Below are 12969 nucleotides of genomic sequence, written 5' to 3'. Positions count from 1 at the left end.
GAGATTGAAAAATTTAGCCCTGCACTTCTTTAAAAAATTAATATTTTGGAGGGCTAAATTTTTAGCTTTGGACTACATTTAGCCCTATGACTGGAGATGGCGTTAGTTTACAAAAAAGGAGTAGGAAACTTTTATTTTCTTAAACACGTGCCAAGCACGTGCTTGACTTCACCGTGCCAACAGAACAGAGTGAGAAAGAAGACACAAAAAGCATTGGATCTGACTTCAAGCTTCAGATCTCTCTACCCATACCAGCTCACATAATCACATTCTCTTCCCTTTTAAACTCTCTGTCCGTACAATTCCAAGTCTTCAACAAATTAATTGGAACAGAGAAGCCGCAGTTAAATTTTCAGCTGTAGATTTGGAGAAAAGCTTCGATTTTTCTCTGCCGCGGAGATAAAAACGAAGAAATGGCGGCGGTCGAAGTTCACAAGTTCGCTCAGTGCATCACTTGTCATGCTTGGAGCCGTGATCGCTCCAGTAATGTTCTTATCCTTTTTTATTCCTCTGTTTGGTCGCTGAGTAAATATGGGATAACCAATAGGAAAACAATCACCAAATTTTTTGTTTATTTACAGTGATATCTTTTAGTTCTTTTATGTGTGTCTTTGTTTGGAAAAATTGGAAAGCTCATAGCTTGGAGCCAACATATTTGTTGAATTAATATGAAGAATCTGGGTTGAATATTTTGATTCCATTTTTGTCTGCACTTTCTTGGAAACCAAACAGGGGGTTTGGGGTTAATTATTGTGCTGTTAAGCTTCTATGTTTCTGCTTGTGCTATATATTTTGCTTCTTGTTGAAAAATGTGAAGTAAAAAAAGACTCTGGTAATCAAATTGAAAAAATAGAGAATTTTGATCTCGGTTCAGACAATGTGTAGGTATTTTGTATATGCAATGCTGTAATTTGATAATTCCTATTTTCTGGTAGTGCTGGCATTTTGTCCGAACAACAATGAAGTTCACATCTATGCTCTGTTGCAAGGCAAGTGGGAGAAGCTACATGTTCTTCAGAAGGTACTTGATTCAAACTCATTTAATTGTATTATAATATTTCACTGCACCATGATATGAATACGAGGAAAGAGAAATTTTTTATTAAAGGAAAATTTACAACTTTTGGGGCGCTGAGTTTTCTAAGTTTCACTCAAGACAATTAGAAAGTAATTCAAGTAGTAACAGAAATAAAGGTAAAAAGCATTAAGGAAATTACTTAGATATATCAAGCTGTTTGACAAACCTCCCTGTAATGTGATAATTGTTAATTGATATAAATTTGATGGATTCTTGGAAGGTCCTGCTGTCCAATTTGTGTGAAGTATTGTATTTGAGAGATTTGTATTTATGGTGATTAGTTATCATTTGCGTTTGCTGCTTCATTGTCTTCGTTTTGTTTCCTTGTTATCTCTAGCCATCAGGCAAAAAGAAAAAAAAACCTTAATGTTAGAATTTTAGAGAGGCATTAAGTATATATTTTATTATTGGTTATTCACATCTGATCATTGTACTTTTTCTAAGAAAATTTGGCCTTAGCTTTTTGACAAAGAGAATGCGTGGGAATATAGTAAGCATTATTTTATTCTATCCTTTCGCAGCATGACCAAATTGTATCTGGGATAGACTGGAGCGCAAGGTCGAACAAAATAGTTACTGCATCTCATGATCGGAATTCGTGAGTACCTATGTGGTTTGAGATAGTCTTTTTTTTTTTTGTAATTTATTTAATCAAATAAGTTTAGCTTGAGTTTTGGGCTCTCTCTCTCTCTCTCTCTCTCTCTCTCTCTCTCTCTCTCACTTTGTCTTTCTTACACTTTTTGATGCATTAATTATTTTCCCGAACTACCAATTCTGGCTAGCTATGTCTGGAATCTTGAGGGATCAGAGTGGGTACCAACCCTTGTTATCCTTCGGCTAAATCGTGCTGCACTCTGTGTTCGGTGGAGTCCAAGAGGTACTGAATCTTTTTTTTTCCGAATGTAAATACAGAAGATCCATCAGTGTTAAAATGTCATGCAACTCTAATGTGTATGCCTTTATGTACAAGAAAACAAATTTGCTGTTGGAAGTGGGGCAAAAACTGTTTGTATATGCTACTACGAGCAAGAGAACAACTGGTAATTAACATGATACTCGCATTTTAACTTTTTGTGCTCGGCTAACTCCGTTTGATGCATTTACAGATTAGAATTACCTTCTATTTTCAATGCTTTTTTGCTGGTTAATATTTGCATTGTACCCTTTTCCAGGTGGGTCAGTAAACTTATCAGAAAAAGACATGACTCTTCTGTGACAAGTGTTGCTTGGCATCCAAATAATGTGCGTATTTACCCAGTTCACAATTTGTATATGTTTCCTGTACGTTCAAAGCAGTTGCATGCATGCGTATCATCTATTTAGGTTTGACTCTGCCCATCCTCTTTTGCAAAGCTCCATGGTAGTTATTGTTTTCATACATACTAGGACCTGGTGCATGTGGGTTTGCAGAATCTGTGTGCACGAGGGCTTGGCCCTCCTCTACCCAAAGGTGATGAGGGTTTTATAATTGCCAATACGTTATGTTTAGGATGTTAATCCTTTATTTAATCTTGGATATTTTCTGAAGTTGAATCTTGTGTCCTAAGCTAGGGTTTCAGGCTTGCAATACATAACTGTCATATTTGATGTATTAGACGCGATTAGTATAGTTAGTCAATGATCTTTCTCATTTTCCCTTTCCATAAGTTATCTTTACCTTGATACCTGCTCTTTGTTGAACTATTGGGATAATTTCATGTTCAATTGTTAGTTTGGTTGCTAAGTAATCAACCCTTTACCATGTTTAAGTATTTATATATGATCATTTTTTTTACAGATTCTTCTTGCAACTGCATCTACAGATGGAAAGTGCCGAATATTTTCCACCTTTATTAAGGTCGTTGACGCAAAGTATGTTACATGTAGTTGTAGAGCTGTCATTCTTTGGATTTAGTCTAGTTCTTATTTTAGTTGTGTATATTATAATTATAATTGCTCATGCATTACTCAGGGAATCAAGAACAGGCCCATCTGCAGATTCAAAATTTGGAGAGGTGCAAAAATTTTCCCTTGTTGAAACACAGCATTTTCTAATGCATCTATTTATATTTGACGTATAGAATAGATAACAAACAGTCTCTTACCAGTTAAATAACTGCTGCTTGATTTGATTACGCATTTAATCATATAGAGTTGTTAGTAGTAGTTACCTGTAGCACAATGTAATGTTGTAAATCCAATATTAAAACCTAGCCTCTGATTTATGAAATACTCATAAGTAAATATGTTTTCTTAGCTTACCTTTAATTTAATTTCCCATTATGAGCATTGTCACAATGTTCTAAAAGTTATGAAATATGTTAAACTCTAGCTCGTTGTTTCTACAAAAGAAGAATAAACAATGTAGCTCATTGTTAAGATGATAGGTATTGAATCAGTGCAAGAAAGTTAAATAATAATTATGTGCTAATTCTAAATTCTAAACAGTAAGTTTCAAGACTCCAACCTGCTTGGTTTTCTAAAATTAAAGAAAAATTAGATTTTCAAAATTTAGTATCATTTTTGTCTTAAAGCCCATAATTGGTGACCCTGGTTTGGAGACATTGCTTAGTGGTATCATATTGTTTTCTAGCCACCCCCATTCATGCATTTTGCTTTTTGTCTTGCCCTTTTGTAGAAGCTAACGTTGTTTTCTTTCTGGTGAAACAGCAAATTCTTCAACTTGATCTCTCCTTTACTTGGTCATTTGGTGTAAGGTGGTCACCAAGTGGCAATACCTTAGCATATGTAGGTCAGACATATCTCCTTTCTGCATGTTCTTTACAAAGATAAAAAGCTTTTGGCATAGCGTATGTTGATAGCTTGGTAGGCAGTGTTTCAAATTGTCAAGTTAGCAGCTGGTTTAGGTATTATCATTCATTTCCCACTAATTGGTTTCCGGGTTGTGGCATTATGCAGGCCATAATTCTATGATTTACTTTGTTGATGATGTGGGACCTTCTCCTTTGGCTCAAAATGTTGCATTCCGTGATTTGCCTCTCCGTGATGTGGGTCAGCATCAACTCATGTTAACTTTTTGAGAGTCTAAATATCTACTCCACATGTAATGAACTAATTTATTTATATTTGGGTATCGTCAATCCATATGTGGCACTTTTTCAGGTCTTATTTCTTTCTGAAAGATTAGTTATAGGTGTGGGATTTGATGGCAACCCAATGGTTTTTGCAGCAGATGAAAGAGGAATATGGTAAATGCCTTTTGCTGATGGCTTTGTTCTTTGGAGGAGGATAGCAAAATAATAGCTTTGTTCTTTTCTCTGCAGGAGTTTTATCAAATTTCTGGGGGAAAGAAAGACAACATCTTCAGGTCCAAAATATGGTTCACAGGTAAATACCTGGTTGTTTATATGTTATGAGAGAGAGTGAGAGAGAGAGAGAGGGGTTTTTTTGGCGGGGGGGGGGGGGGGGAAAAAAATTACATGGTTTTCACATTCCTCTATCGTAGTGCATTAAATGCGTGCCTATTGTAAATAAATATAATCAACTTGCCAGGGGATGTTATACTGTGGTTGTAAACATGTTGAATAGGGTGGAAATTGATCTTGTGTTTAAGAGTTCCTCCATGTCTTGAAGGAGAAGAAAAACAGCAAAGAATGTTAAAAGATGCTATTATTCTGAGTTTTAAAATGTGAAATTGCTTGAATGTTTTGTAAAGGCCCTGCTGATAATTCTGACCATAACTCAGCTGCATATGCAGTGGGACAACAGTTTCAACTGTTAGTTCTCATCTACACCACAATTTTATTGTTGGCCTAGTGAGTTTGTCTTCATTATTTAGTAAAGCCTGTGTGCTGTATGTTGGAGATAGTGAACTAAGCAAGCAGTCTTAATCTCTGAGAGCATAACAGGAATTTAGTGAACATTTCGAGTTCATTGTTAGTGTAAACTGGATTTGCGGTTTTTCCCTGTCATGATGTGGAGCAAAAATCACTCATCACATTATGCTATCCCTTTTCCTATTTCTCAAACCAGATTTTTCCTTACAGTTTTCTGAAGCATTTGGAAAGCTATATGGCCAACCAAAACAGGGATTCAACAATGATACAAATGAGCATTCAAGATCACGAGGAGGGGTCCATGAGAACTGCATTAAGTACTTCACTTTTCCTTCTCTTTAGATATTCCCTGTGTAGTAGCCCCCGTTCCATTTCAAACAGTACATCTCCACCCTAGTTGTCAGGCGGGAGGTCTGACTGATGAATTGGGTGGATGACTGGATTTGGGGCTACCTCTATATGTTTTATATATTTTTACATAACAATCCTCCCTGTTAACTGTAGTTGTATTGTGCCGCTTGGAGATCCAGGGAGTTCTAAAGTGAAGCGCTTCAGCACATCGGGTTAGCAAGTCAATGTTAAATTTAGTTTTCAATCGCTTATCGTAGAATCCTTTCCTGTTTCCACTGTATCTACTTTGGTTAGCTCTAACACCTTGACATTACAGGATTGGATGGAAAAATTGTTGTCTGGGACATGGAGAACCAAGAAGATTTAGCGGGGTACTTGTAAACCTTCACCAGTCACCATAAACATAAATAATATCTTTGTGTAATATAAGTGGACGCTGGGAATGTTCTTTGTATATTTCACGTGACTGAGCAATTGGCAATATTTCTATAGAAGCCTAGGAGAAAATAAACTGTAAAATCATGGTGATTTTAGTTTTGTATACCTCTTGTGTATCACTACATGTAATGTATTTGCCCTCTGCCATTGCCTCGTGTGAGGAAAATTCATCCCATTTGACGTGATCAAGAAAAACAAAATATTTGTTTTATTATTGTTATTATTGAAGCTGTTGAATTACAGTACTACAAAATCCGGAAAAAAAATAAAATTACAGTACTACAAAAGAAATTGAGTAGTGCACCACCCATAATCCTATGATTTTATCCAACCCTTTTAAAATGGGATAGAAATTGAATTTATAATTTTTGGCAATCTAACTCAGTATGTACACAAGGGCTTGTAGCTCTAGTGGTTGGGTGTAAGTGACTTTGTATCTTAACCGGTTAAGAACAGTTACCTCTTAATCATTGAATTAGGTTAACTAAAACGGTAAAGATAAGGTCATATATATACCATATAAAAGGCTCTCACTGTAGAATTATTGCTCCGGCCTTATAGCCGTCATTTTTGTGTGTGGTAAACACAGGGCCCAGAGGCCCAAACAAAACGGACTAGGAGCAACTCCTGACGGATAAAACGGTTAACATTGTTCAGTCACCGTTTTCAGCCAATCTTCAAAATCTTCAAAACGTCACAGTCGAGCATATTTCTCTTCCTCACATCAGTCACCATTTCTCTTGTAGCCGAGATTCACACAATTCATCTTACAAGTCCCAGTTGCAGAGAAAGCAAGTCAAATAAACTATGATATCAACACTCCAACCTCCACGCTCACTCTCCCACTTCCGCTCTAACCCCACCCTCCTCCTCCGCTACACCTCCCTTAAACCCCTCTCTTCCTTATCCTCACAGCCCGTCACCCACTCCACCATCACAGACCAATCCCAATCCCCAAACCCACCATCACACTCCCAAATCCTCTCCACCCGCCACTCCCTTCTCTCCCGCCACCTCACCGCCACCCAACTCGCCGAGTCCTTTCTCACTCGCCTCCGACTCACTGAGCCCCATCTGCGCTCCTTTCTCCACGTGTCAGACTCGGTCCTGGCCCAAGCCCGTGAGCTTGACGATAAGATTCAGAGGAATGAGGAGTTGGGTCCCTTGGCTGGGGTACTTGTTGCCATCAAGGACAATATCTGTACGGCTGAAATGCCCTCCACGGCTGGGTCTCGTGTTCTGGAAGGCTATACGCCGCCGTATGATGCTACTGCCGTCAGGAAGATTAAGGAGCTAGGTGGGATTGTGGTGGGTAAGACCAATTTGGATGAGTTTGGCATGGGCAGCACCACTGAAGCCTCTGCCTATCAGGTTTTTCTCTTCTGGGTTTCCTTTCTTTTATCTGTATAATTTGTGTGTTCTGTGAAATTTTCATTTTTGTTATTCATCTTGGAGGAAATGCTTTAACAGATTAGAACTTTATATTACAACTTCATGGAAATGAAAGTTTAGTTGAATAAAGAAGTTAATTTTAGTCTTTTATGGAACTTTTAGAATGTGAGTTACCCCTTTTATTGTGGGTAGTAAAGCCGTTGGTTGTTAGTATTAGTAGAAGTCCAAGAGAGTGGGGTTTTGGAAGTTCGTTTCTTTATGTTTCCCACTGGTAACTGGGGTTGGTTTACTCAGGTGGTGCATCTGTTCATTCATTAGGTGACTGCAAACCCATGGGACATTTCTCGGGTGCCTGGAGGGTCATCGGGAGGCTCGGCTGCAGCTGTGTCTGCCAGGCAGTGTATGGTGTCACTGGGAAGTGATACTGGTGGAAGTGTGAGGCAGCCAGCATCGTTTTGTGGTGTTGTTGGGTTGAAGCCCACGTATGGGCGTGTCTCAAGATTTGGACTTATGGCATATGCATCATCGCTTGATGTCATTGGCTGCTTTGGTACGTCTGTTGCTGATGCTGGGATTCTTCTGCATGCAATTTCCGGCCATGATAGACTTGATGCCACCAGTAGCAAGCGTGTAAGTAAATTTTGTGTCTGATATTTTTTGTATTGTACCCATGCATATGTTGTCAAATATTTTGCAAACTTTGATTGGCACAAATCATGATTTGATTCCATATCAACCAAGTAATTCCCCTACAAATTTCATTACCACATGGAAATCCTCTGGGAAAATATATTTTGAACATTCTTTTTAGTAAAATAAGTAATTTTAGCATACGGGTGGTGGAAGAAGTATCAAATTCTGTCTCATGTCGATCTTCGAAACCTCTAATGAGGGCTCTAACTGCACTTTGGTCGCTATCTTTTGAAGATTCACCATGCGTAATTTTAGCAGGATAAGCCAACTTATCTTGTCATTATGCATCCTGAATTTGAGCTCTGAAATGTTTATTCAACAAAAAAATTTGGTCTTTGTACTTTGAATATATAGACTAAAGACTAATATCAGGAATTGGTTGGTTGATGTAAATGCATTTGAATTTCTCTTTCAGGAGGTTCCCGACTTTTCAGCTCAGTTTGTTTCCATGAATTTGCTAGAATCTAAACCTCTAAAAGGATTGAGGATTGGTCTGATCCGTGAAACTCTCGATGATGGTGTTGATACTGGAGTAACTTCGGCAGTCCGTACTGCTGCTTTGCACCTTGAAGAATTAGGATGCTGCGTAACAGAGGTCTACCTTCTTCTCTTTTTTTTTTTGGAACTGCTCAACTTCTCTGTTTCTTCCCCAAAATGTCATTTGTACCCCTTCTTGTGTCTTGGTTTAATATACTTGAAACATTAAATTGCAGGTCTCATTACCATCTTTCTCACTTGGGTTGCCAGCCTATTACATTCTTGCTTCATCCGAGTCATCTTCGAACTTATCACGTTATGATGGTGTTAGGTAATTCTTCTAATATATTAATTTTCATCTCTGAAAGGTTTTCATTTGTGTATTTTAATGGGAGAAGAGAGAGTAAGTAAGTAGAAGCTTGTTTAGATTTCCACTGTGACTGGAAGAAAAAGAGAAGTTGTTAAACTTATTCTTAAAATCCCTCTCTGCATGGTATATTAGAATAATAAATATGCTCATATTCGTTATTATTTTTTAATCAATTTCCAGGTATGGAAACCGAGTTGCTGCTGATGAGCTGAACTCACAATACATGGATTCCCGAGCCAAGGGTTTTGGTTCTGAGGTACACTATGTTTAGGTGGCTAGTTAACACTGTTTTGCTGTATATCCTGTCAGGTTTGAAGTTTCTATTGATGGAAACATTGTTGCACTGCTCTTTGCCTAGTTTTTTCTTGTTGTCTTTTTGAAAGCAGACTTATACCCATTTTTGTTTTTTTGCAGGTCAAAAGGAGAATTCTAACAGGAACATATGCCCTTTCAGCTGGTTATTATGATGCATATTATAAGCGCGCCCAGCAGGTACCATGACGTTCATGCTTAATATTTTCATTTTAAAAATACATTGTTGTGTTAAATTTAATAATGGATTTTTGGTGGGAGGAGTTAATCCCATTACTGTTTGCATTCTGACATTATAATATTGAAGAAACCAAAACCCTTGACATTCATAAAAGCTAAAAAGACCTCATGAGAAATCATTTATCTGAGGTTTCACCTAACAACAATCTTGTATTCTCAATCCTCATGAATGGTTTTTTGGGGTTGTTTATCAGTGCTGTAGTAGTTTATGTTTATCAGTGCTGCAGTAGTTTATGTAATTTATATTTGCATACCATGCAGCCTCTCTGTAGAATCTTATGCTTGGTTATGTTCTTCTTACTCCTACGGATTTATGGTGTTCAAGAAGGAATTAATGATTGTTATAGTGTTTTAGGTGAGGACTGTAATTCAGAAAAGCTTCAAGACAGCACTGGATGAACATGACATCCTAATTTCACCTGCTGCTCCATCTGCTGCTTATAAAATTGGTATGCTATTTTCCAAAATGTGTATGCTTTTCATTTTGTTTTAAATGACGTGGTTTTAGTAAATCACCCATTTACTTTTATCTTTCCAGGTGAAAAGAAAAATGATCCGTTAGCAATGTATGCGGGTGACATAATGACTGTAAGCACTTTTTCTGAGTACCCCAACTCCTTAAAATTCTGTTTATTATATGCATGTGTTGGGTGTGTGTATGTTTGTAGTGGGACTTTTATGATAATTGAGTCACAATATTGGACATGTACACAAAAAAGCATATTCTTGCTTATCAATACTCAGCTAAACTCATGTCATCTAAGCCCTTTCTGAAAGAAGATCAACTTCCTTGTTCATCAATATAATGTTAGGACTGGTGCTTGCATATCTACCATGCTGTAATCTGCAGGACAATTGTTTTTCCTGTTTCTGAGCAATTTTTTTGTGGGCGTATTTAAGCCTCCTTTAATTCTTTTCATCAGTTTAATTACTTTGGCTGCTAGTGTCAACAATGTCTGGCTAGTATATAATATGTATACATATGTATTTAATTGCAGTGAATACTCGCGTTTTTTGAATGATACACCTTCACCCAGCTCTATATTTGTGATCTCAATTTTAACAGTCATTCAAGAAGAGTACATAGTTAACATTCACACTGTTGTTTCCGGAATGATGCTATTGTGGTAAGAAGTTTAAAATGGTACACAATCTTATTTTGGGGAATCCAGTGACACACATGTTGACTCTTGTTTATGATGCTCTATGTATCATATGTGCTTGTTCTCCTTTGAAACTTTTATTGCCTGTCATGTGATGTAGTTTCCACTAGTAAGATGACTAAATGACGCTGATCTGTTTCTACTTAATCTGTATGCAGGTCAATGTTAACTTGGCAGGTCTACCTGCCATGGTTTTGCCATGTGGATTTGTTGAAGGGGGGCCTGCAGGCCTTCCTGTTGGTCTTCAAATGATTGGTGCAGCATTTGACGAGGTATTGCCTTGTCACCTTCTACATAGCAAAATGTTAATTTACGTTGGGCTAGCATTCACCCTGACCTTGTTTTTCTGGTATTTATATGGAGAACATGAGCGAAAACTTGGTACATTAACATATTAAATTAAACACTTATTGGGAAGTGACTGAATTAAATGAAAAGTACGGGATTGCAGAGTTGAGTAGCTGGTAGTTGATTTAAGATTTTTCCACTGATTTTGCAGGGCAAATTGCTCAAAGTGGCTCATATTTTTGAGCAGACACTGCAGAATTGCAGATTTGTTCCTCCATTGATAGCAGATGAGGTTGCATGATAGCTAGCTACCAGAATTGATGGTTGGCGTGCTCAACTGAAAATGGCGTTTGACACATGTAATCCATTTTTTTAAAATTGATCAGCCTGACTTGTAACAAGTTCGAAATTTTCCAATTTTCTCAAATTGATCAATGAACCATTGAATTAACTTTATCAATCACCAGTTATTCTGTCACAGCTTTGTGCCATAGCCCAAACAATATTCTGTACGAGCAGGTTTCTTTATAGAGAACATCAACATCACTTGAGAATGACATCAGGCATGTTCTTTGGAAGCTACTAAATATCATCTTTTATATTGAAATGTCCCCAACTAAATTGTCCAAGTGTTACTATTTTTGGGTTTCATTTTAATAAATTATCAAAATGTGGTGTGATTGATCTATCAATTTTTGGGGCATAAGTTTTATGCCAGGGAAATCATCACACTCGGATGGATGACTTTAAATGGTTGATGTATTGTAAGCTCCACTCGCATCAACATCTGAAGGTCACGTGAGTGATTATCAATATTTCAACTCAAACACTCATATCATAATATATGTGAGTTACACTTGCATCAACAGTTGAAAAGTCATATATGCGACACTCATATTATAATATCATAATGATTCATGACAATTTTATATTAATCATGACTAGGGGTGTGTAAGATCCAATTCAATCTGCCCAAACCGACTGATCCAATTCAATCCAATTCAATTTTATTAAATTTCTATAATTTGGAGGATTGGATTGGATTGGATCCCTAATTTCCAAAAGTGACATGGTTGGATCGGATGTTGGATTTGCTTGTGAGAATCAAATCAAATCAAATCAAATCCAATCCAATCCAATATAGTTAGTTTCATGCTTATTTTACTCATTAGGTAATTTTCATTAAGAAAGTTATAAACATGTAAAGTAATTTGATGGAGTAATGTTTAATATATTATAAAATCAAAATAATTTTCTCTAGCATTTCATTTATTTTTGACATTTACGTCTATTAAAATGTTTGATTATATTAAACTTGACGATAATTATTTCATTATTAAATTTTTTCATTATGAAAACTGATCATCCAATCCAATATCAATTGGATTGTTGGAATAAAAAAAATCACAAAAATCATAAAATATTGGAACGTGGGATTGGATAGGTGGGGGGGGGAGGGGGGGGAGTTTGGAAAAAGGTGGGGGTCTAAACCAATGAAAACGTTTAAGAGAGTTTAATGGCTCCTATTTTTGGGGGAGCTGATTATTCAGTTTTCAGTATAAATATTCTGCACTAAAGAGAAAAAAAGGAGGACAGGGAGGGAGGAGAACACGACAGAAGAAGAAAACTGTTGCAGAAGGAAAATTGCAGGAGCACAAATACAAGAGGAGACATTTTCACAGGTATATGGATCCTGTCAATTAATTATTGTTGGGTGGCAACCCTCAAATCATTTTCTTGGATGATGAATCCATATTGGGTGGCAACCCTCAAATAAAACTCTTGGATGATAAATCCATAATGGGTGGCAACCCTTAAATCATGAACAACAAATCCATGAGAGGATTCCTATTTAACAAAGCTCTGCCGAGCAAAAGGAAATCCTTTGAAATGGAAATGGTGTTTGGAGGGTTAATTCAAAAAATGTACAGAAAAAAGAGAGCGTGAATTACCTCTTGGGCTCTCTCACCCCTCCTCTCCATCTCTGCTTAAGAAGGCCTTTATTTTTCTCTCTGAGCAAACTACATCAAAAAAATGCAAAGGATGTTAGTCATGAAGAAAAGAATAGGCAGAGAAAAAAATGGAGATCTGTAAAAAAAAAAAAGGGGAAAAGAAAATAGAGGCCATGTTTTTCTGTCACAGCCTCTCTCCCTCTCTCTCTTAGATGATCCTCTTGTTGGGCACACAATCACAACAGACAGAAAAAAATTAAAGCAGGAAAACAGCCACTAAAAAAAAGGGGAAAGAAAGTGGCTGAGCGCTTCGTGGGTGTTGCTGGGTTAAAGGGAGAGAATGGTGCCAGCCAAAAGAAAACATGGGTGTAGAAAAAAAAAAAGAAAAAAAAGAAGCAGAACTTGGGAAGGGCCACGTTGGAGCAGCCTATGCATTGAA

At 37.1% G+C, this 12969-nt stretch overlaps 2 protein-coding genes across 4 annotated transcripts; both read left to right on the top strand.

The window, feature by feature from the left end:
* The first annotated feature begins 202 nt into the window (after positions 1-202).
* LOC117621491 (actin-related protein 2/3 complex subunit 1B-like) lies at positions 203-5790 on the top strand. 2 transcript variants are annotated; one of them, XM_034352003.1, is made up of 15 exons: positions 204-483; positions 936-1021; positions 1600-1676; positions 1861-1955; positions 2049-2118; positions 2251-2320; positions 2856-2929; positions 3030-3072; positions 3728-3809; positions 3977-4065; positions 4181-4266; positions 4342-4405; positions 5065-5171; positions 5359-5417; positions 5522-5790. In XM_034352003.1, the coding sequence occupies exons 1-15, from the start codon at positions 414-416 to the stop codon at positions 5584-5586; spliced, it is 1137 nt and encodes a 378-aa protein (XP_034207894.1). In that variant the 5' UTR covers positions 204-413; the 3' UTR covers positions 5587-5790. The 2 variants fall into 2 exon arrangements, with proteins under 2 accessions (XP_034207895.1, XP_034207894.1); XM_034352004.1 differs by lacking the exon at positions 3977-4065 and having other exon boundaries at positions 203-483; positions 3728-3805.
* Positions 5791-6350: 560 nt separating this feature from the next.
* LOC117623412 (glutamyl-tRNA(Gln) amidotransferase subunit A, chloroplastic/mitochondrial-like) lies at positions 6351-11194 on the top strand. Of its 2 annotated transcripts, XM_034354380.1 has the most exons (10): positions 6351-7014; positions 7354-7665; positions 8144-8323; positions 8442-8536; positions 8756-8831; positions 8990-9067; positions 9483-9576; positions 9666-9715; positions 10449-10562; positions 10790-11194. In XM_034354380.1, exons 1-10 carry the CDS (start codon positions 6451-6453, stop codon positions 10877-10879), a joined length of 1653 nt encoding a protein of 550 aa, XP_034210271.1. In that variant the 5' UTR covers positions 6351-6450; the 3' UTR covers positions 10880-11194. The 2 variants fall into 2 exon arrangements, with proteins under 2 accessions (XP_034210271.1, XP_034210272.1); XM_034354381.1 differs by lacking the exons at positions 10449-10562; positions 10790-11194 and adding an exon at positions 10126-10441.
* The last annotated feature ends 1775 nt before the right edge of the window (positions 11195-12969 follow it).

Source organism: Prunus dulcis, chromosome 3 (assembly GCF_902201215.1).
Source record: "Prunus dulcis chromosome 3, ALMONDv2, whole genome shotgun sequence".
Taxonomy (NCBI): domain Eukaryota; kingdom Viridiplantae; phylum Streptophyta; class Magnoliopsida; order Rosales; family Rosaceae; genus Prunus; species Prunus dulcis.
This window is presented reverse-complemented; position numbering and strand designations above follow the sequence as displayed.